Source organism: Schistocerca cancellata, chromosome 2 (genome assembly GCF_023864275.1).
Source record: "Schistocerca cancellata isolate TAMUIC-IGC-003103 chromosome 2, iqSchCanc2.1, whole genome shotgun sequence".
Lineage (NCBI taxonomy): Eukaryota > Metazoa > Arthropoda > Insecta > Orthoptera > Acrididae > Schistocerca > Schistocerca cancellata.
Genome location: NC_064627.1, coordinates 810,184,414 through 810,209,856, shown reverse-complemented (window position 1 = coordinate 810,209,856; position 25,443 = coordinate 810,184,414). Strand labels below are relative to the sequence as shown.

Sequence of the window (25,443 nt, the reverse complement as noted above, 5' to 3'; positions counted from 1 at the left end):
TTCCCACGTGGAATGTTTCCCTTTTTAGCCACTCCCTACAGGTTTTAACGTCATTATTTCTTCTTCAGACTATTGTTAGCCCCAGTTTCGTAATCTTTCACCACAACACCACTCCTTTTAATACGTTTTTTCGAAATTTTCCCGAATTTCTCCGTCCTTTAACGTGATTTAGCGGCAACACAACCACCTAACCTTTATGCACATCGCTGTCTACCAACCCAAGTTCACCACAGGATCAACTTAACCAACACTTTTTCACCTTTTTTCATACCAGATCTCCAGTTGCTTTCTAGTTCACCTTTATCTCTCCCCATATATTTCTATCTTTCATTTTCATTTAAAAAAAAAATATACCTAAAAACAAAGATGATGTGACTTACCAAATGAAAGTGCTGGCAGGTCGACAGACACACAAACGAACACAAACATACACACAAAATGCAAGCTTTCGCAACAAACTGTTGCCTCATCAGGAAAGAGGGAAGGAGAGGGAAAGACGAAAGGATGTGGGTTTTAAGGGAGAGGGTAAGGAGTCATTCCAGTCCCGGGAGCGGAAAGTCTTTCAATATGTCTGCTTGTGTCTGTATGTGTGTGGATGGATATGTGTGTGTGTGCGCGAGTGTATACCCGTCCCTTTTTTCCCCCTAAGGTAAGTCTTTCTGCTCCCAGGACTGGAATGACTCCTTACCCTCTCCCTTAAAACCCACATCCTTTCGTCTTTCCCTCTCCTTCCCTCTTTCCTGATGAGGCAACAGTTTGTTGCGAAAGCTTGAATTTTGTATGTATGTTTGTGTTCATTTGTGTGTCTGTCGACCTGCCAGCACTTTCATTTGGTAAGTCACATCATCTTTGTTTTTACACACATACATACTAAAATGAATTTTAACAAATAAATGAAACTATCAAAAGTATAGCTAATTTGTCATGATGGCAATGACAACTCCAGCACAAATAAACATAATTTGGAATCATCCATTGACAATTTGGGAAGATGACACTTCCAAAATAAGCAACAAGTTTTGAATGTCACGACTGTAACAAACACAAAATATGACTGATGTACTAGCATAGAGAAAGAGAGAGATTTCAGGAATACCAGAAAATATCTTTTGGTGATGGCGTGAATTGAACTCTCCACTCGCTGATTCTCAGTTGCTTGCTTAGAGTTGAATGAGGAGGATTGCTAGCACACTGTAATGTAGCTTTGTGTTCTTCAAAGACCTTCTGAGCAGCATCTGTGGATGCCAGTGTGACAAATGCTACACCGACAGGTCTTCTCAGTGCTGCATTGCGTTCTGTATCTACTTTGTCCCTTAAATTCGCCTCTTCTTCAGTGTAGTACTCCAGTGCGTCAACCTGCCGACAGTAACACATGCGAATACAAAAATGTTTCCATAACTTGCTAGGTTACAACAAAATAAATTAACTTAAAATAGTGGAACCATGAAGAGAGAACTGTTACAAATGACACAAAAGGCTGGATATGTAAACATATGTTACTACAAATTTAGCCCTAAACAGATCATTTGAGAGCCGAAACAACTATTAATGACATAAATAAATGGGTGGTCTTTCAGAGTGAATTCTAACAGGAAGATGTTTCACAAAAAGCATCTAGTACGGCAAGGGTACTTTGTGCATTTAATTTGGTATATATATTAAGACGATATGGTAAACTTAGTATCTAATTATATATAATATACATATATAAGTACAGCAGATGACAACAGAAAGTTCAGGAAATGTTTACAGGATTTAAATTCCTTCTTCCATGAGTAAGTAAAGGCAAAATGAAAGGGAATGGCTTGGAAGCCATAAAAGAACTGAACAAATAGTTATAGAAAGTAAGATTTTGCTGCTACAAGACGTGTTCTTAAGCAGAAATAATAATAAGTCAATGATGTAGTTGTACAACATTCACTTATTGAGCTGCCTATGCAAGCCCACTGGAATGAGGAATGATATTGACGAAGCGTTTGAATGCAGTTGCTCAGGAACATTATTATTATTATTATTATTATTATTATTATTATTATTAAACTCTTACAAACACTGTTAAATGCTACTCTTGTAAATTTCTGCATTCATTACCGTCTGACTCTCCAAGTTATTCACATTCTCATTCCCTCTAACATTCATAAGAAGCAAAACTGTCATCAAACTTAAGGTTGGTTTGAATGTCACAGTGCTTTCCTAGCCACGGTCATGTATGGGGTGGCATGCTGTTGCATTCCTCCAACCTTCGAGCTGACTGACACTGCCAGTTGTAGAGGGACCAACAGTTTATATGGGCTACAAGGCACAATGCACCATTTTTCACATTAACAAAGGAAGTGAAACATGACAGAAAATCCTAGGACTCGCTGGGATCAAACCTGAGACATTGGATCTGTAATCTGGTACTTTTAATACTGCGCCAAGCCATACAACCTAGCCTCCACATCCAACTACAAAAAATTTAATTGCTGGCCTGTGCATTTATCCATATCGAACTAAAAAAATAACTAACTCCTAGCCTGTGCATTTAATTCCTGTTTGAAAATCAAGAAAAATAAATGTATGAGAATTAAAATGGTTGCTCAGAAAAATGTACCTGCCTGATCACATCTAAAAAGTTGCAATCATTGAGTATACATAATATTGTATCCCCGACAATATAACTCCCCGACAATATAACTCCCCGACAATATAACTCCCCGACAATATAACTCCCCGACAATATAACTCCCCGACAATATAACTCCCCGACAATATAACTCCCCGACAATATAACTCCCCGACAATATAACTCCCCGACAATATAACTCCCCGACAATATAACTCCCCGACAATATAACTCCCCGACAATATAACTCCATAATTTGAAACTTATCACTTTATAGTAAAAAGGACACACCACAGCCCCCCCCCCCCCCCCCGGCCACACACACACACACACACACACACACACACACACACACACACACACACACAATACAGAATTTAAATATGTCACCCTCCCAAACATTGCCTTGACTGTGAGACCAATGAAAGTAGAAGGACTGCTTCATCTTGACACAGACTTTATTAGTGACCAAATCTTCATTTTCATTTAATCTTGGACACTCCAGTAACAAGTAGACTGACACCACTTTCCCCTACTCTTGCAGAGAAATGATGTTGCATACATTTTTTTAGTAATAATTACATGGTACACACAGTTTGGAGAGCACTCAAATCAGCTCTCATTGTATAGTATTTTTTGGTGTTTAAGTGTTCTGGAGTCATCAGGTGTTGTAAAGGAGTGTTCTGTGTTGGCACTGCATTATAACAATAACGCAGCATGTCTGAACAGAATATCTGCAATAAAAGATCACCCAAGAACACATTCACCAACTGTGGATATATTGAGTGCTGGTAGGCAAATTTGGATCTGAGGATAAGGCCACAAATGTGTGCACTCCGAGTGCAGTTACTTAGAACACCAGTGCAATAGTGGAGGTCTGCTTTTAGATATTCCAAGAGTAGTGGAGAAAGAGCTGCTGCACTTAACATTCACCAACCTACAGCGCTGAAAATTAGGAAAGAGAGAGAGAGAGAGAAAGAAAGGAAGGAAGGAAGGAAGGAAAAGGCAAATGATGCAGCAACACCAGCTTGTTCTTTACTAGAAGCTCTGAGTAAGAAAAGAAGTTATGACAGATGCTAACCAAGATATCCACATTCCAGCAGGATGTAACGCACAGACATGTGTTTGCTCATTATCAATGCAAGGAATACCCTTTGTTAAAGAAACATTTTCAGGCTCAAAGAAGCAGAGCTGTTCACTGGGAGTAGGTCGTCACTTCAAAATTGTCCTCATGAGCTTGGTTTCCAACACAGGAAGTTTTTGTCTCCAACATTTATCATCGAGAGAGGTGACACAGTGGCCTGGCAATACTGGCATCTGCGTTGTGCGAGGAGTACTTCGTTCAAAGACATTGTGTGGCTGGATGAAACATGGGTTTAATATGTGTTGCACACTGACAAAGGAGTGAATGGACTGCATAACATGAGGAATGAAGGAAGCACTGTTAGGCTAGGAAAGAATGATAACTGTCCTTCACACTGCTTCTGTCCACAGCTTCATTCGACTTTTTATTGCTGTTCTATTCCAGGAAGCATGACGAGAAAATGAACACCACCATTCTCACGGAGTGTCTTTCTAATGTTCTGCTCCAAAATATTCCTCCAAACTCTACAGGTGTAATGGACAATGTGTCGTACCACTCCTCTGTGATGGATTGAGCTCCAACAATGCAATGGAGGAAAGAGGATATTTTGCTCTGTGTACAAGATCAGGTTTCCTCATCTGAATGTGATTGAGTGTGTGTGTGTGTGCGCGCACGCACGCGCACAGTTGGAAGGTGATGTGGCAAGAAGCAGCAAGAAGTTTATGTTCAGTGAGACTCAAATGCTGACAAAAGAAGCCTTTACAAATACTACTCCACAGGACTGGTCTCTACTAGTCAACCATACCAAGAAGGTAGTTGAGAAGACATGGATTCAGGCAGGACTGCTACAAGAACTGATTGAAGGGATGGCTATTTTGGTCAGCTCCAATATCAGATCCAGGTCTGAGGAAGAGGACAGCGAGGTTGCTCCACTTATTGAATATGTATGAAAGTTTAAAACAATGGAAAATCCAGGATGGAATGTAACGTCGCTATAGAAGGAAAGTTGCTACTCACCATATAGCAAAGAGGCTGAGTCGCAGATAGGGGCAACAAAAACATTGTCACAAATAAGAGTGTGGCTTCAGTTGCCAGAGAGAGAGAGAGAGTAGTTGTGTGGGAGAGTAGTGTCTGTGTGTCTGCACAAGAGCGTGCATGCATACGTGTCTGTTATTGAAGAAGGCCTTGCTGGCTGAAAGCTTATTTGTGACAATCTTTTTGTTGTGCCTATCTATGACTCAACATTTCTGCTATATGGTGTGTAGCAACTTTCCTTCCATAATATTGTTATGTATGAAAGTTTCAGGGATTTAACTGCATTGTTCAGTACTGTCATTTCTTTGCCACCAAAGTACGTTTGCCAGGCAGCCAGCTAACAACTGCTACTTAAGATAGGCATAGCATTATCGCCACCAGCAGCACGCTCAGCACACACTTGCAATCGTGCTTCCCTGCACTTGCCCCACACTGAACTGTTGAAAGTCTCAACTTACTCTAAATGCACTATAAGTAAGTGTTGGTTGGTTGGATTAAAAGAGGGGGAAAGGGACCAAACTACAAGGTCATCAGTCCCTTGTTCCAAATAAAAAAATGCCACAAGTGTGAGAATAAAACAAATGAGACTGACAACTCAAAGCGGAATGGAATGGAAACTCGCAAGAACAATGAAGGGCAACACCACATGTAAATGGACAAAAGAGGACAAGAAAATCACAGAAATGCAAGAAACAGGATGAAGAGATTAAAACAACAAAGCAGATTACCATGGCTGGCTGACCACAAGAATAAAAAAAGGAGAAGCCAGCCACTCTGCAACACATTAATACAGAGGGACAAAGGACATGTGCTAAAATTTAGATCCAACGATAAAACCCACCCTCAAGAATAAAACATAAAACTACATCAGCCGACGAGGTGCCGTCAGATAAAATTAGAGGCACCAAGTCCCGTAACCCATGACTTAGTCGCTGGGCAGTCAAAGTGGGACAGTGCACCAGAATATCGGCCACTGTCAACTGGGTGCCGCACCGACACTCAGGCGGGTCTTTACGGCGCAGGAGGTAACCGGGGGTCGCCCAAGCGTGGTCAATGCAGAGCCGGCACAGGACATTCAAAGTCTCCTTAATGACACACAGTTTGTTGTGTGTACTGTTATGCCATTCAGTCTCTCAAAGCTGAAAAACCCTATGGCGTAAGACAGAACACAGGTCAGGTTCAGAGATGCCCATCTCCAGAAGCAGTTTCCGCATAGCCTGTTTGGCCAGCCTGTCAGCAAGTTTGTTGCCTGGGATCCACACAAATACCACTGAACGATGGGGCCGGTCCAGAGCATAAATGGACTCCTGGATGGACGATGGCAAGGGTAGCACTGGTCGACAGCTTGTAGGCTGCCCAAGGAGTCAGTACACAGAAGAAACGATTCCTCAGGGCATGAACGGATATACTGAAGTGCACGAAATTTATGGCCACCAGCTCTGCAGTGAATGCACTGCAGCCATTGGGCAAGGAATGCTGTTCAAAATGGCATCTGTGGATGTAGGCGAAGCCAACATGACCATCAGCCATCAAGACGTCAGTGTAAACCACTTCAGAGCCCCGAAACATGTCAAGAATCGAGAGGAAATGACAGCGGAGAGGAGCAGGATTAACTGAGTTCTTAGGGGCATGCAAAAGGTCAGGATGAATCTGCAGCCTAGGTGTACACCATGGAGGTGTATGCGGATGGACCTGGATGGGATGTGTAAAGGGAAGGACTCCAGACAGAAGGGATCCCACGTGAACTGCAATCATTAGCCCTGACGTGGGCAGCCGATGCGGGAGGTGAACTGCCACAGTGGAAAAAGGAGATGGTAATTTGGTTGCGCAGGAGAACTATGAATGTGTGCAACGTAACTGGAGAACAGTTGTGCACATCGGAAATGCAATGGAGGGACTCTGATCAACAGACTCATTCTATAAGCTCCCGTCACTAGGCAAATGCCACAGTGGTGCACTGAGTCGAATACACACAAACCATAAACCGGACTCCCATAGTCAAGGCAGGATTGAACAAGGGCTTTGTAGAGCTGCAGCAGAGTAGAGCGATCTGCACCCCACTTGGTGGTGTTCAGGCAGCGGAGGGCATTGAGGTGCTGCCACCAGCACTTCCGCTTAAGCTGACGAAGGTGAGGTAGCCAAGTCAACTGGGCATTGAAAACCAATCCTAAGAATCGATATGTCTCCGTTACAGTGAGTGGATCGTCATGATGGCCGAAAACTGGAAGCCATAGGCGAGAGCCCATGATTGCACCTTGTGGATGGCTCCCTGTAGGTGCCGTTCAGCAACACCAGTACTGGTGGAGCAGTACAAAATGCAGAAGTAATCAGCATACAAAGAGGGTGAGACTGACAGCTCTACAGCTGCTGCTAGACCATTAATGGCCACTAAAAATAGTGACACACTCAATACAAATCCCTGCTGGACCTCATTCTCCTGGATATGGGGGGAGAACTATGGGAGGCACCAACTTGTACATGGAAAGTACGGAGCGACAGGAAATTCTGGATAAAAATCGGATGGGGCCTCGGAGCCCCAACTGGTACAATGTTGCAAGGATATGATGTTGCCAGGTGGTGTCATACGCTTTGTGTATGATCAAAAAAGATGGCAACAAAAGTGTTGGCGTCTGGAAAAGGCTGTTCAGATGGCAGACTCGAAGGACACAAGATTATCAGTGGTAGAGCGCCCCTGGTGGAAACCGCCATGACATGGAGCCAGTAGGCCACATGACTTCAGGACCCAACCCAACTGCCAACACACCATACATTCCACCAGCTTACAAACAACATTGGTGAGGTTGATGGGCCAATAGCTATCCACATCAAGCAGGTTTTTACCAGGTTTGAGCACCAGAACGATGGTTCTCTCCCACCATTGTGATGGAAAACTACCATCTCACCAGATCCGGTTGAACAAGATGATGAGATGGCGCTTTTAGTCAGACGAGAGATGTTTAATCATCTGACTATGGATCTGATCCAGCCCAGGAGCCATGTCAGTGCAATGTGAAAGTGCACTGAGGAGCTCCCACTCTGTAAATGTGGTGTTATACGAGTCACTGTGGCGTGTAGTGGACGAGAGGACTTTCCTTTCCATCCGCTGTTTGTGGGTGCAAAAGGCTGGAGGGTAGTTCTCTGATGCAGAGGCTCAGGCCTAGTGCTCAGGAAAGAGCTCGGCAATCGCATTTCCATCGGTACATAGCATGCCATTGATGGTAACTCCAGGGACACCTGTTGGGGTTTGGTACCCAAAAAGATGTCTGATTTATGTCCAAACTTGGGAAGGTGATGAATGGTGCTCAATGGTCAAGACGTGCCTCTCCCAACTCTCCTGTTTCTGCCGTTTTATAAGCTGGCGTACACAGGCACAAAGCTGCTTAAAGGCTACCAGATGCTCTAGCAAAGGGTGTCGCTTATGTCGCTGTAGAGCTCCCCGACACTTTGTAATTGCCTCAGCAACTTCTGGTGACCAGCAAGGGACTGTCTTTCACCAGGGCAGAGAGAGAGAGAGATCGCATTTTCTGCCACAGAAATGATTGTGGTAGTCACCTGCTCAACCATCACATCAATGTTACCATGTGGGGGAGAGTCAATGGTGACATCAGAGGTGAAAGTTTCCCAGTCCACCTTGTTTAAAGCCCATCTGGGCAGGTGTCTGTGGGTCTGATGCCACAGCAGTTACAGGAAGATGGGGAAGAGGTTACTATCACACAGGTCGTCATGTGCTCTCCAGTGGATAGATGGGATAAGTTCTGAGTTGCAAATTGATAAATCAATGGCCGAGTAACTACCTTGAGCCACACTGAAATATGTGGCGGCCCCAGTATTTAAGAGGCAGCGGTCGAACAGAGAGTAAAGTTTCGACATTTCTGCCTTGGCCAGTAAGGACTGTGCAACTGTGCCCCCCCCCCCCCCCCAGAAGGGGTTATGGGCATTAAAATCTCCCAACAGTAGGAAAGATTTAGGGTGTTGATCAATCACTGCAGTTAATACATTCAGGGATACTGCATCATCTGGAGGAATATATACACTGTGGACAGTTATTTCCTGCGTCATCCTTATTCTGACAGCCACAGCTTCAAGATGGGTTTGAAAGGGCACAATTTCACTACAGACTGAGTTTATGTCCTAAACACAAACACCACCTGACACTAGATTATAGTCGTTATGGTCCCTGTAATACCCATAAAGCCGCGGAGGGCAGGGGTCCACATTGCCGGGAACCAGGTTTCGTGGGGGGGCAATGCAGAAAGCAGGTGTAAATCTTAACAGTTGCCCTAGTTCAGCCAGGCAGTGGAAAAAACCACCGCTATTCCACTGGAGGATGACGTCATCGTGAGACTGGGAAGGCATGGAACATTCAATGAGGCAGTCTACACCTCAGGGTCATCTGCTGCCACCGACTTCTTGCCTGATCAGTCTATACCCAATGTGTCTGAGGGTCCGGCAAGATCCAAGTCCTCAGTGGCTGCCAGAATCTCCACCCCATCCTCAGATGCAGAGCTTGTAGGTAGCAGTGGTGTGGGTGCCACCACAAGTTCCTAGTTCTTAGGGGTCTTCTTTTTGATTTCTGGCGCTGTTCCTTGGGTTTCCCTGGCTGGGAGAACTTCACTGAATCAGTCTGTGGGACTGAGAATGAGTGTGAAGCCTTACGACCAGCTGCTTTTGGGCTCTTCAGCCACTGGCGGGTGCGATCTTTCCCACTAGCAGAAACCAGGGAAGGGAGCAACCCCAAGGGAGCCCTTCTTAGCGAGAAGGACCAAAGAAGCCTTACACTCCTCCGGCTCAGAAGTGGGGACAGAAATCCTCGATGGTTCGGGGGGTGTTGCTCCCGAAGTAGGTGGTGCGAGGGCAACAGGCACGGAAGTGCCCCCCACCATCAAGGGGGCAGGTGTAGTATCCCAGTTCTGAGAGGCGATAGGAATTCGAGGAACTGATGGGGTGACAACTGTTCTTTTAGCAGCGGCGTATGATGAGTTCATAGCCACAGGATGTAAGTGCTCGAATTCCCTCTTAGCTTCAGTGTAGGCTAGTCGGTTCAGGGTCTTATATTCATGATTTTCCTATCTTTCTGTAAAATCATGCAGTCTGGTGAGCAAGGGATGTGCTGGACGTCCACAATATCGACAGTTGGGACTGGAAGTACAGTGGTGGAAGACATATTGTTGAACTTCCAGCACTTAAAGCACCGTATCGGGGAGGGATATATGGCTTGACGTCAGGACGGTATATCATCATCTTTACCTTCTCAGGCAATGTGTCACCTTCGAAGGCCATGATGAAGGCGCCGGTGGCAACCTGGTTATCCCTCAGACCCTGATTGACATGCCGGATGAAATGAACACCTCACCACTCCAAATTGGTGCACAGCTTATCTTGAGACTGCAATAGAAGGTCCCTGTGGAATACAATACCCTGGACCATATTTAGGCTCTTATGAGGCATGATAGTAACAGAAACATCCCCCAATTTGCCACAAGCAAGTAATGCCCGTGATTGGGTACAGGATGCTGCTTTTTATCACAACTGACCGAGAGTGTGTTTTGGACAAGCCCTCCACCTCCCCAAACTTGTCCTCTAAATGCTCCAGAAAAAACGGAGGCTTCATGGACATGAAAGATTCCCCATCAACTCTCGTACATACGAGGTACTGGGGCGAATAAGCTTCACTGCTATCCTTAGCCTGGCATTCCTCCCATAGTGTGGTCAGGAAGGGGAATGACTTGGGGGTCCTATTTCTTAGCATTAAAGTTAGACTTTGCCCGCTTATAGACTGCTGGCGGCGACCACCAGCAACAGATGACATACTACGCTTCATGGCGTGTCATCGCCCTGATGCCACTCACTCCGACCACGGGCCCTCCCCACGGGCGCCACCCAGACGCAGCAAAGGCCACCTGGCACGATCGCCATTGCCTGGAGTCCCGATTCCCCATGGTGACGGGCATCTACTCCTTGGCATACGTCGGGAGTTAATGGCACAGGCATCAGCAGAGTGATCCCTGTGTTGTCAGGGTGCTACAACCAACAGGGTACATGGCAGCTCCACCACAATGGACTGGCTACTGTGCTGGATTTGAGGTGCAAAGAAGTCCATGGTCATTGTCGGCACAGAAAGCGACATTGTGTAGTGCATGGTGGAAAACGCACCCAGGAAAGTGTCCTCGTCCAAGAGATGGAGGACGGACGGGACTGCAATGTGACGATGATAAAGTGGGCTAAAGATCTCAATGCACCATGGACACGATTACCATGTAAGGTGCCCTTCCTCCAATTGGCCCGCTCTTCCGGAAAATTTTGAAAAATGGTGGTTAAACCCCACAGTGGACCATCACATAAAGGCCGAAACATGTGAGACTCCTTTTAGTCACCTGTTATGACAGGCAAGAATACTTCTGGGTTATTCTAACCCCTGGACTCTCAGTGGGGTATACATAGGTGTACTCACTGAAGCTGCATGAAGTGCTTCATCATCCTACCTTGCATGTATCCCCTGAATGGCCTCACTGCTTGTGAACAGAAGTAACAGGAGAGACAAGCTATTGTATATGCAACATCATCAGAAATCTCCAAAGCATGCCAAATGATGGTTCATCCACCTCATGCTAAACATAGAGGTGGTCTTATTAAGTAACTGTTTTAAACCTAAACCTTGGATCAAAAAGTATACATCAAAAGTTAAGCTGGGGATGCTTAAAGGATTCAGAATTGGAATGTATTTGATCTGTATTATCTCCACAAACACCCCCAAGAGTTTACAGCTATGACTGACTATCTTCAGATTTGTAAGCTCAATTTGTCACTGAACAGAAGCCCAAGAGAGCTCAATTCCTTTTTCTTTTTATTATAAATGATATTCCTCACCTACAGTTATGGCAGATAGATTATGGGGGAGGGGGCAGGAAGGGGGAGCGAAGGAGGTCAGACTGAATAAAATCCATAGCCTTCTGTGCCTGTTGAACCACACACCAGCCTATCTTAAGCCCGAAAATGAAGAAACTTATTACAATATTGTCCACAAACATGGACATGGTTCATCATCATCATCATCATCATCATCATCATCATCATCATTTGTGCACTACTGATACTGACAGCATAAACAGTCAAAAACAGAAGCCTGTAAGACACCACTCACAAAGTTATCTGACAAAATATTACTGATACAATATCTATACAGTATACTGGAAATAAATGTCCCTATTCATTCTGTTTGAATGGACTACTTTGCCTCCAGGTGGCGGTGCAGACACTTTCACACACTTCTTGTAATGTGTGGTTAACAAGAATGGAATTTCCAAAATTCAGACAGAGCAGCTGGTGATCTATCAAGATAGAGAAGGCACTTTATTACACATTCCAGGGTTTTCTCTGGACGGGAGTTAATGTGACACTGCAATAGCCTCAAACTTTTATCAATCCTTGGTTTTAAAAAGTGAAATCAAAGCAGTTCATTCTTCAGTGCTTTAGAAATAGTACTGATGAGTAAGACTCCAGTTTTAGGAGGATCCTTTTTATATGGTTAACATACTGCAAACACTATAAGTTGCAAGTGCAGGCTTTCTTGGCAAACTACACTGATGAATTCATTTCTGCAAATCAGGCAAGTAACATCAATCTGGAGTGATGTCTTGAGTCAGTTTCCTAATTATCATTTTCTGGCAAAGTGTATGTGTTGCAGCTGCTGCTGCTGCTGCTGTTGATCCATTTCATGTAACATCTCTCAGAATCACACCAGGCTAATCAAGAGCGCTCAGAAGCGAGAATCCCAAGTGGTGGGGATAGAGCTGGTGCAGAAGTGACTATGCATAGATTCCCAGTTTTGTTAGTTAATCCTGTCCATTGGCGGTGCTCCACTCCTCACAAATCTTTGATAATATGACGTCCCATGTGGACCTGTCACCGTTCAGAGTTTCATGCACTCTTATTTCCACCACTTCCTTGATTACAGAAACCCAAACACTCAGAGTAACAGCACATTTCTTTCTCTGAAGTCATACAAGTGTCCTTCAAATGTGATATGTTACACTACTGTCATCTTGTCTGTGCAGCTGAGGTGGCTCTTTTTCATGTCTATCTACATCTACACGATTACTCTGTAATTCACATTTAAGTGCTTGGCAGAGGGTTCATCGAACCACAATCATACTATCTCTCTACCATTCCACTCCCGAACAGCGCGCGGGACAAACGAACACCTAAACCTTTCTGTTCAAGCTCTGATTTCTCTTATTTTATTTTGATGATCATTCCTACCTATGTAGGTTGGGCTCAACAAAATATTTTCGCAATCGGAAGAGAAAGTTAGTGACTGAAATTTCGTAAATAGATCTCACCGTGACAAAAAACGTCTTTGCTTTAATGACTTCCATCCCAACTCGCGTATCATATCTGCCACACTCTCTCGACTATTACATGATAATACAAAACGAGCTGCCCTTTTTTGCACCCTTTCGATGTCCTCCTTCAATCCCACCTGGTAAGGATCCCACACCGCGCAGCAATATTCTAACAGAGGACGAACGAGTGTAGTGTAAGCTGTCTCTCTAGTGGACTTGTTGCATCTTCTAAGTGTCCTGCCTATGAAACGCAACCTTTGGCTTGCCTTCCCCACAATATTATCTATGTTGTCTTTCCAACTGAAGTTGTTCGTAATTTTAACACCCAGGTACTTAGTTGAATTGACAGCCTTGAGAATTTTACTATTTATCAAGTAATCGAATTCCAACGTATTTCTTTTGGAAGACATGTGGATCACCTCACACTTTTCATTATTTAGCATCAACTACCACCTACCACACCATACAGCAATCTTTTCTAAATCGCTTTGCAACTGATACTGGTCTTCGGATGACCTTACTAGATGGTAAATTACGGCATCATCTGCGAACAACCTAGAAGAACTGCTCAGATTGTCACCCAGGTCATTTATATAGATCAGGAACAGCAGAGGTTCCAGGACGCTTCCCTGGGGAACACCTGATATCACTTCAGTTTTACTCGATGATTTGCCATCTGTTACTACGAACTGCGACCTTCCTGACAGGAAATCACGAATCCAGTTGCACAACTAAGATGATACCCCACAGGCCCACAGATTGACTAGAAGTCGCTTTTGAGGAATGGTGTCAAAAGCTTTCCGGAAATCTAGAAATACGGAATCAACTTGAGATCCCCTGTCGATAGTGGCCATTACTTCGTGCGAACAAAGAGCTAGCTGTGTTGCACAAGAACAATGTTTTCTGAAACCATGCTGATTACGTATCAATAGATCGTTCCCTTCGAGGTGATTCATAATGTTTGAATACAGTATATGCTCCAAAACCATACTGCAAACCGACGTCAATGATATAGGTCTGTAGTTCGATGGATTACTCCTACTACCCTTTTTAAACACTGGTGCAACCTGCGCAATTTTCCAATCTGTAGGTACAGATCTATCAGTGAGCGAGCAGTTGTATATGATTGCTAAGTAGGGAGCTATTGTATCAGTGTAACCCGAAAGGAACCTAATCAGTATACAATCTGGACCTGAAGACTTGCCCGTATCAAGTGATTTGAGTTGCTTTGCAACCCCTAAGGTATCTACTTCTAAGAAACTCATGCTAGCAGCTGTTCGTGTTTCAAATTCTGGAATATTCCATTTGTCTTCCCTGGTGAAGGAATTTTTGAAAACTGTGTTCAATAACTCCACTTCAGTGGCACAGTCGTCGGTAATGTTGCGACTTGGCAAGACAGCCAAGCCACTATGATTGGTAGCCGAAAAGCATGCGTTTAAGCTCACGCAGGCTGGCGTGAGGTCTGGAACAGGACAATGTAATTAATATAGCCAATAAGGTACGTTGCTGCTGGAATACTTAACTTTAATCCATAACTGGTGTACATCGGTCTGACGGTACAGGCATCACTAGATAAATAGCAATTGATAATGGCGCCTTGCTAGGTCGTAGCAAATGACGTAGCTGAAGGCTATGCTAACTATCGTCTCGGCAAATGAGAGCGTAATTTGTCAGTGAACCATCTCTAACAAAGTCGGCTGTACAACTGGGGCAAGTGCTAGGAAGTATCTCTAGACCTGCCGTGTGGCGGCGCTCGGTCTGCAATCACTGACAGTGGCGACACGCGGGTCCGTCGTATACTAGCAGACCGCGGCCGATTTAAAGGCTACCACCTAGCAAGTGTGGTGTCTGGCGGTGACACCACAGGTAACAGTGCCATCAGCACTGTGCAGCGAAGGTACTGACTGCATCTTGCCGCTTGTGTACTTTACATGCGACCAGAATTTCTTCAGATTTTCTACCAAACTTTGAGACAATGTTTAGTTGTGGAACTTATTAAAGGCATCTCGCATTGAAGTCCGTGCCAAATTTTGCGCATCTGTAAATTTTAGCCAATCTTCGGGATTTCGCGTTCTTCTGAACTTAAACAATCCATTCAAAATGTAGGGCTGCATTTGGCTGATGTTTTGGTGGTCACATTACATGTAATGCCGCATAAAACCAGGTGTTCTTAGTCCTAAGGAATCTTTTGTGTAGCCGTGGCCTCTCCACAGTTTTGCATGCAAGGTGGAAAACCATCTTCACATTATGTTATGAAGACAATATTATAAAAAGGATAGATTGATACTCACCATGCAGAGGAGAGGAGTAGCAGACAGGCACAACAAAAACACTGCTAAACAAGTGAGCTTTTGAGAAGGACAGGGTGTAACGAAGATTGAAGCCATGTGGGTGTTATGGGAATTTAGGATATATTGCATGGAGAGTTCTCATCGGTGCAATTCAGAAAGATGGTGTTGGTAGGAAGGATCCCGATAACACAGACTGTGAAGCAGTCATGAAGTGAAGAACCATGTGTTGGGTAGCATACTCAGCAACTATGTGAACCAGATGTCTATTGGCCAGGTTTTGTGTGGCTATTCATTCATGTAGACAGCCAGCTTGTTGGTCGTCATGCCCATGCAGAATGCAGCGCAGTGGTTATAGCTTAGCGTGTAGATCATATGACTACTGTAACAGATAACCCTATCTTTGATGAGACAGGTGATGTTTGTGACAAGACTGTAGTAGATGGTCATGGGAGGGCATATTAGACGGGGCTTGCATCTAGGTCTATTACAAGGTGGTGTAAGGACTGATGAGGATATTGTGAAGGTTCAGTGGATGGCAAAATACCACTGTGGGAGGGGTGGGAAGGATAATGGGTAGGATATTCCTCATTTCAGGACATGACAAGAGGTAATCCAAACCCTGGTGATTCAGTTGGTCCAGTCCTGGGTGGTACTGAGTCACGAGGGGAATACTCCTTTGTGGTCAGATGGTGGAACTGTGGGAGGTAGTGGGTGATTGGAGAGAGAATGCATGGGAGGTCACAGTCTGTGTACGTGGTTGGGAGGGTAATTTCGGTCTGTGAAGGCTTCAGTGTGACCTTTTTGTATATTTGGACAAGGACTGATCATCACTACAGATGCGACAGCCATGGGTGGCTAGGCTGTATGGATGGGACTTCTTGATATGGAATGTGTAGCAGCTGTCTAAGTGGAGGCACTGCTGGTGTTTGGTAGGTTTGATATAGACAGAGGTAGTGGCATAGCAATCTTTGAGATGGGGGCCAACGTTTAGGAAGGTGGTTTGTTGAGCTGAGGAGGATCACATGAAGTGAATGAGGGAGAAGGTGTCCTCACCTGCAATCCAGAGCATGAAGATGTTATCTGTGGATCTGAAGGGGTTTGAGTTTCTGGGGGGTTAGTGAAGATTCCTCTAGATGATCCATAGACAGATTGGCATAGGATGGTGCCATGCAGGTGCAATTGTAGTGATGCCTCCCAAGACAAAATTCATGGTGACCAGGAAGGAGATTGTAGGATTGGAATCCACTAGGTGTTGGGAAAGATAGTGTTCAATAGTGGCATGGCCATGGGCATTAGGGTTGTTAGTATAAAGCAAGGTGGCATCAATAGCAATGAGCAGGCCACTATGTAGGAAAGGAACAGGAATTGTGTATAATCTGTGGAGGAAATGGCTTGTGTCTTAAATAGGAGAGTAGGTTGACATCTTCATGATCTGAATCAAGTGTGACGACACCCTATCTAAATTTCTCCACAGCCTCAATACTTTCTCCCCAATTGCTTCACATGGTCCTTCACAACCAAACAACTCAGCTTCCTCAGTTTACCTCCACTTCAAAAGTGGCTAAATCAGCACCCCCATCCACATCACCACTACCAAACATCATCAGAAATACTGCCAATTCGACAGCTACCACACATTCGATACCAAGCAGCCTCTTCCACACGGCCTAGCCACCTGTGGCCATTGCATTTATATCAACAAGCAGTGTGTCTCCAAAAATACCAGGGGTTTCACTGAGTACTTCACAGACCATAATTTTACCCTCACAACCTTTTACAGAATCAAATCTCCCATGCCTTATCTCTCGACTCACCCACCACCTTCCAGAGCCTCATCATATGGCCACAAAGGTGCATTCCCCTGTGATTCAGTGCCACCAAGGACTGGAGCAACTGAATCATATTCTCCATATGAGGAATATCTTACCCACTGCCCTTCCCACTCCTTCCAGAGTGGTATTCAACAGCCCACCAAACCTATGCAATATCCTCTTTCATCCCTACTCCAACCCTGCTCCCAACCCCTTCCTCATAGCTCATATTCCTGTACCAGACCTATACGCAAGACTTGTTAAATACATGTGCATAGTGTGGCCTCCGCGTCAAAGAATTCTCCAACCTGTTCACCAGCCACTCCTGCCTTTGATTACCACAACCTCTACAACAGCCTCCAAACATCCACCACATCCCCTCATAGCTGAAAAATCCTGCTAGATGCAAATTCTGTCCCACACAGCCTCCCACCACCACCACCCCCACCACCACCACCTCCACCTCCACCACCTACTCCAGTCTAGTAGCATGTGTCACCTATCACATAAAAATCAGGGCTGCCTATGTAAGCAGTAATGTGATCTACAAATGAAACTGCAATCACTGTGCTCCTTTCTACGTGGCACAATAACCATCGAGCTTTCTGTCAGCATGAATGGCCACCAACACACTGTGGCCAATGGACAGCTGGACCGTCCAGTTGCTGAGCATACTACCCAACATGAAATTCTCTTCTTCAATTACTGCTTCACAGCTTGCATTATCTGGATCCTTCCTACGAATACCAGCTCTTCAGAACTGCACAGATGAGAACTGTCCTTGCAATATGTCCTATGCTCCTGTAACCCCTCTGGCCTCATACTTCGTGAGCCACTGTGCTTCACCCAAATATCCTCTTCCCTGCTCCCATTCCAGCACTACACAGCCTTCTGTTTCACCAACACACACACATTCTTTCCCTCCCCCCATCTCCTACTTTCCTTTTCTAGTCCCCCTCCCCTCTGTCTAACCTCCTAACTGAACCTAACCTGCCCCACCATGTCCCTGCACACTCCCACTATCCCCTCCCTACCCTGTTGTACCTCCCCCTCCCTACCCGAGCCACCTCCTTACCCCTACCACCAAAATTGCTTCTCTCATCATGTGCAGTTGCTCGCAGTGCAACCTTAGTCACCAGAGCCAGTGGTCTTATGTTTGTGAGCTGTGCTTGTGTGGTGTCTACTTTAGAAGGCCTTTTGGCCAAAAGCTCACTTGTTTAGCAGTCTGTTGTGCCCATCTGACTCAACATCTCCTCTGTATGGTGAGTAGCAATCTATCCTTTTCATAATATTAAACAATAGAAACTCCAGATAGGAATCTCCACAATGTAGAAAAAGACATATTGATACTTACCGAAAGAAGACACGTTAAGTTGCCGACAGGCACAATTAAAAGACACATAAATAAAGCTTCAAATGGCCAACCGCAGCATTTCGGGCTGAAATAATTTCTTTCATTTTTCTTGCCCTTCCATTCTGCTTCACCCCCCCCCCCCCTCCCCTTCCAAATAAGAAAGTACACCATTATTTACAAGCAGCTTCAAAACTACAATAAACAACTGCAACTGACACAGTGACACAGCAAAGAGGCATTCTGGCCTGAGATTCTGGAGTTGGCAGTCATACGTGCATGTGGTGTGCTTGCTTGTGGGTATGACTGGCGTGCTTCTCTTTTGCTGACGATGGCTGTGGCCAGAAGCTTTAGGTAAATGTCTTAATTCTGCCTGTCTGCAACTTAACCTGTCTTCTTTGCTGTAAGCAGCAATCTATCTTTTGATAATAATGTCATTATTCCACCCTGTATTTTTCATTAGGCTACAAAGTTTTGTAGCACATGGCCACTAGTACCATGCAGTTGCAGTCTCTATAAACCAGAAGTGCAGTTTTGGGAATGAAGACTACTATGTCACTATAACAGTTTTCTTAAATATGTACTGAAAATTTCCTTCCACTTTCCATGTAATTTTAACCCTCCTTTGACTGCTGTTATTACAAATATCTATGTTGGAGTAAGCCTAATTTCCATGTATGGTTGACTATGTATGACTGGTACGAAAGCTGGTGAACTAGTAATAGACCTGTAATAATAAAACTAAACATTATGAATAGGAAACACTTCCTTGCGTTACGTACAATTTTATTTGTTTGACCATGAACCAGCATTTGGCTTCTTATGTTATCAGCAAGTTATAAAAGAACATCCCAAACACAAATGTAATGACATGCGACTTACAATGGTATCATTTATACAGGAGGTAAAAAATATAAAAAATTATAACATGTAGACTATTTACATAAGAAAGTACTATTTTTTTAACATCACACTGAAACAGTTAGCTTTAATTAAAAGATAAAAGTTTTTCATGTAATGAATTTAATAAGAGATGAAAAATAAAGGTGAAATTATAATTTTAATCTAATATTTGTGTAACTAAAACTTTCAGAGAAGAGGGAAAGAAATGCGAGTTTGGTCATTTAATAAGAAGATGATGACCCAAGAAATATAGCTGGTTCATTACTTCATTAGTAAATAAATATAAATTTGTGAAACATCAGAAACCTTTTTCTAAACAACCACTACCACCACCACCACCACCACCACCACCACCACAGCACTGAGAAAACTTTCAAATTTAACAGAATGTTTCTGCTTCTTTTGTAAATATTTGTAGTTGTGAAAACACACTTAAAATGTAGAAAACATCTGGTTTCTTGGCCAATCCATCAGTAAAACCTTTAATTTGAAATTACATAATTGTATTAATAGACATAACTCACAGGTGGGCAGCAGGAGTCACAACAGCAGATACTTCCACATGCATATGGTCTCATTAGTAACCTTTCATTCTTTGTTTTTAAGTAATTCTCACAATACAGCTTTGCCTGATAAGCTTTTTCTCTGCAATAAAACAAAATGAATGTTACTCCAAAAGTAATTTATTTATGCAAAACACAACTCACAAAACTATGGAATCTGTGCCAAGTCTAAGGCATATGCAGATTTGAGAAGACTGCTAACACAGTGTGTCACAATTTACCACTAGGAGCATAAAATGTAAGTTTTAACTTTAATTTTGTTACACACCTATATAGTTAATGTATCAACTCAGTTATCACCAGAACAAAGCGACAGCACAAAATTTAAACTGTATGATCATTTGGTTATATGATCAGACGACCATAGTGACAGGGAAATCAATAATGGAATGCAACAGGGGAGACAGAGGAACTCCAGACGCTAGGGGAGAGAGGGAGGGAGGGAGGGAGGGAGGGGGGGGGAGGGAGAGAGATATTCAAAGTAGACAAGGAAAAAATGGAAATGTCGTGTGGCTAGGGCCTCCCGTCGGGCAGACCGTTCGCAAGGAGAAAGGTAATGAAAAAGTGAAATATCAAGAAACACAATATGACACAAAAAGACAACAGAACTCATATTTTTCTTCATTTATCTTATCCTGTTCAACCTCTTGGCACACCTTCTCATGTTTCCTAACACTTTTCTTGTCCAGGCATTCTGCTACAACCCCACCCCTACCCTGAGGAGAAAGTACAGAGTTATTTACATGCAATTTAAGGTTTCGGAACACTACATTCAACAACTGCGACTGACACAGCATAAATATTGGTATCATTTGAAAAAACAAAAAGTGTTTCCAACAAAACTTACAGGCATTTCATGTGGCTACTCTATAGTCTACAACACAAATCATTTCAGTATCTTAAGTCTTATTACACAGGTCCCAATTTCTCACAAGACCAGCAATTGCTTTCATGACTACTAGTCACAACTCTTCAAATATCACATGACATTTGAGACATGAAGGTACAAGTACACTTTTTTTACATAAAAAATTAAGCTTAATTGGGTACTTGTGGAGGAAAATGAAGGGGAGATGTGGGGACACATCCAACTCACTGCTGTGGAAGTGCAACATTTGAATGATCAGACATATTTAGGAAAAAAATGACATTTTGTCAATGAAGTGAGTGATTGATTATTTTGTAAAAATCACATAGGACTGTGTCATAAGAATGTGACTGTGTCTATAAATAAACAAAAAATTGATGAGACATATCTCAATAAAAGTAGGTTTGAGCAACAATACATTGCAAAGTAAAGTCAACACACATTTCACACAGTTGTGACAGAAACTGTTAATTTCAGCATGTGTGAGTACACATTATCAGTGACTGCTCACTCTGAAATGAACTTTGCCTACAAACACTGGTAGACAATGTAGCACAAAATTCATTCACTATAATGCATTCACAAATGTGCTCCAAGACTAATGATACTTCTCTTAATCCCAAATGCATACAACATGGCAATCTATTTTATAAATCACAGAAAACATAGCACTATCATTAATGAAGCTTTTATGGGAACAGTCTCCCTCTATTCACACAAAGTCTGAGGAAACACGAGAACAAATTTCTTGACGAGGACCCAACAACAGAAATAACTGCATCCAACATTGTTTCCAGTAAAGATGTTCATCTAGAGCATTTAGAATTTTTGACTCCCATAGCTGAAGATCAGAGGTAGCTTCTTTCATCAATCCATTCAGTCTTCTGATAAATGTGTGTCATATTACATATTCCCTGCTGACAATCAGAGTTGACCTGGTTTTATTGCAGTAAAAAAGAACTACCTAAGCAACTGTTTTATCTGTTGGAGATTCTGCCTGTGTTATGCCCTTTAAGCAGTCACAACTAACTAAAAAATCAAGGAGTCTGAATGCTTATGAACAGGTACCCAAGCATTCCTGGGATAAAGGGAGCTGTTCTAGTATGCTTCTGTAACAGTACTTCAGTACTGCCTGTAGTATTGCTCAGGAATGTTTTTTCTGTCTACAGTGACTTTTTTCACCCTAGCAGTTTTGCTCTCTATTTTTCAAAATGGTAGATTTATGTGAACAATTCCCAAATGTGGAATTTTGCTTCCTGCTTGAGAGAAATGCCTCGTAACTGTGTGATGTGTAAACAGCTTATAAATATGACACTTAAAAAGCCTCACGTCTGAGGGTGGCTTTTCTTGCTTCAGAAATAGCGACAACTGCTAGCAAATCTCATTCTGCCACGCATCAACTTCTTAAATAGATGAAAATATCAAGAACATCAAAGAAGTTATTTTAAGACTGATAAGACATAGCTGAAAAACTGGTGAAGTTAAATGGGCTGTTTTAGAGCTCAGTCCAGTGATATTTAACAATATTTGGGAATGGGAAGAGTCACTGCAAATTAGTGACTGTACTTCTCGGTGACCAGCAAAATAAGCATCAAGTGGAAGTATGCTGTCCCTTGAAAGAACAATTCCCAAATGACCCACGAGCTTCATTTACAAGGTTATTACAGGTGATCGGTCACTTTTCAATAGTTACAAGCCTGAAACTAAGCAGCAGGCTAAATGAATACATTATTGTTTACCTTGACCCAACAGGCTTGTCAAGTGAAGTCTGTAACATTATAGACTCTATGCATCACCTTAGATAAAAGTGTGGAATGTAGCTGACAGTCAGCACAGGTGGCAAGTCAAGGGAGTAAGGAAGGGTTTCCCCATGTACCTGCAGCCAGTGGCTAAGGGAGCTGCATGTGCCAGTTGAGCAGAAAGTTGGTTGTATTTAGTTAAAACATTTTTGATGTGATACAATATTAGTGGAAGGTGGTGTTTTAACAGTTACAAGTAGGCTTTAGCATTGTTATTGCATAATGTCTGAATAAGCATAGAGCACTTTTGTCAATTTTCTGACTGCCAAAAGTTTAAAAGGTATGTGGATTGTCAAATTACTATTTTAACTTTGAAACTTCTATACATCAGAGTCATTTCATAGCTGTGTGCAGTTTTAACTATTTCACCTATTTTTTCAACTGAACTTCTCTTACTTTCAGCTGTTAGTGTTTTATTTTATAACTGCAATTTTCGCATTCTGTCATTTTCAAGCACAAGATTTTGACATATAGGTTTTCATAAACCTGTGCATCAAAATCTTATCTTGAAAATGACATAATGCCGAAATTGCAATTGTAAAATAAAATCTAAACATATAAATCAAAATCTGATGTGTGAAACTGGCATAACAACAAAATTGCAACTATCAAATAATACTACAGCTGAAAGCAAGATGACTTAATTTTAAAATAATATACAAGCTGTGGACTCATATTACCAGAAATTAGTAATTCACCTGTACCATACTATAGACTATAGACGATAACAGATAAGATTCTGGAACAATAAGAATTTATGCTAATCCCTAGAGAGGAAGGTGTTGTAGTCTAGGATAGCATTATCTGCAAAAGCCCACTTTGAACAGTTAAGTGTGGATACATCATAGAACTCTTGGTTTGGTACATGTGGGAACAATAGTGCAACACTGCTAGTGGATCACATGAAGCAGCAGTAGCCAGCTGTGGTTTCACTCACTGCAATGGAGAGGCTACAGCATCAACCAATTGTGTTTTCAATATGTGGCAGCAGCACGCAAATCAGTAGTGCAACAGTTTCACTAAGCAACAGACAATAAGACAGGGGTTTCACCATACAGCAAGTTATGGCAGAGGTACCACATTAGAGTGCTAGATGCCTAAGTTACATTAACATAGTAGTGCATTTCTTTTTCCTTTGTAACCATAATTATTTCAAGTCTGAATAGATCACAAAATCAAGCGGTTGGTAAGTGGTAATGATTCAGTGGTCAGGGGAGACACTGGTTAATTTGTTGCAAAATGAAGATGTTTCCTTTAGTGGAACTTTGAATTCAATTCTGCAGAAAAAAATCAGCAGTGAAGAAGGGAAGATGGTGTTGATGACAATGATAATATGAATTAGGATAGATTGCTACTCACCACATAGAGGTGAATAGCAGGCAAACATATTAAACTTTTATATTTTAGTTATCAGATGAAGTCCACTGTAACAGCATGCGCGTGTGTGCATGCATGTAGGCAGAAGCATGTGCCCCATCTGCTAAAGCACTTTGTCTAATATATAAAATCTAACAGTCTACTATTAAATGTGCCTGTCTGCTGTTTAATGCCTTCTCTATGTGGTGAATGCAATCAATACCAATTAATATTTTTGTTTGAAGCTACATAATAAGTTTTACGAAAAAAATGAGGATATGAAGACCATTACTAACTGGGAGCCTGGCTTTTAGTCTCTCAGCAAATCTTGTGCATTCTGCCCTTTCAGAAGTCATGCTGCAAGCATGATACTATCAAAGCCTTCAATTTCAAACATACTGTTTTCCCCATAATGTACGATTTTTACTTTGATGAAATAAACTCAATGGGATTGTAATGGCAATAGTGTACTGACAGCCTAATAGCTTTGTGTTCATGATGTTTAACAAACTTTTGGATTTAATAAATACACTATGCAAGCTATTGGGCACAACTAGCAGTCTGGTTTGAGAGGAGTTGTGAAGGACCCAACTGCTTGCCAAGCACATAATATAGTATTTCCTGATACATGGAGGAGGAGGTTTGTTGCTTAACACTAAGTGGATGCTGGCACTGTTGACACAAAAATCAGACTTGGGGATAGATATGATAACTGGTTTAAATATGTGATTGGAAGCCTTAAAACACAAACGTATTACTTAAAGAGTACAAGATTACTCTAAGGATTAAAACTCCTGTCTGCTGATCTTGCATGAACAAAAAATGTGACCCAACTTTACCCACAGGCATTTTTGGAGCACTGGGCCTGTCACTTATTTTCCATCACACTGATCTTAAGTTTTTCTAATTTCCATATATTTCTTCAATGTAATAAATGAGAGATGTGCCACTATCTCGGATCTCCTGCATTCTTCCTTGCAGACAGAATATCAGTCCTTTCCACCAACAATTTATTGTCAATGGTCATTTTAAGACACCTGAGGCCTATGTCTTAATACACGTAACTCTGCCTACCAACAGCCAAAAACTGCAACTTTAAAAAAAAGTAGTTTTCTGCCATCAGATATTTGTCTTGCTCACAACGTTCCAACACTGATAAACCAAAGGGATGCACTCTAAAACTATGGCAAAAGAGAAAATACATATAAAAACGTGGAAGCTAGTCTCTAGAATCAGGTGTATTCTCTTTGCTGGACCTGGCAGCTACTGCTCAGTTGTATTTAGAATCATAAGAAATTCTTAGGAATTATTTTTATCATTACGTGTTAACGACGTGCTGGCCACTCTCTCCCACTGTTAAAATTACTTCCGTGTCAATGACCTTCTGTTATACCTACATACAAGTCCAACAATCCAATGCACAGACATCCAGCAT

At 42.6% G+C, this 25,443-nt stretch overlaps 1 protein-coding gene across 2 annotated transcripts in view; it reads right to left on the bottom strand.

Annotated features, from left to right (window-relative positions):
* LOC126162680 (CSC1-like protein 2) overlaps positions 1-25,443 on the bottom strand; it is a 201,547-nt gene that overhangs the window by 52,484 nt on the left and 123,620 nt on the right. For both annotated transcript variants that reach the window (XM_049919333.1, XM_049919334.1), the window contains exons 9-10: positions 19,947-20,067; positions 1,097-1,356 (exon numbers count right to left, since the gene is read on the bottom strand). In XM_049919333.1, the coding sequence (XP_049775290.1) occupies positions 1,097-1,356; positions 19,947-20,067 (381 nt within the window). The remainder of the gene's footprint in view (positions 1-1,096; positions 1,357-19,946; positions 20,068-25,443) is intronic.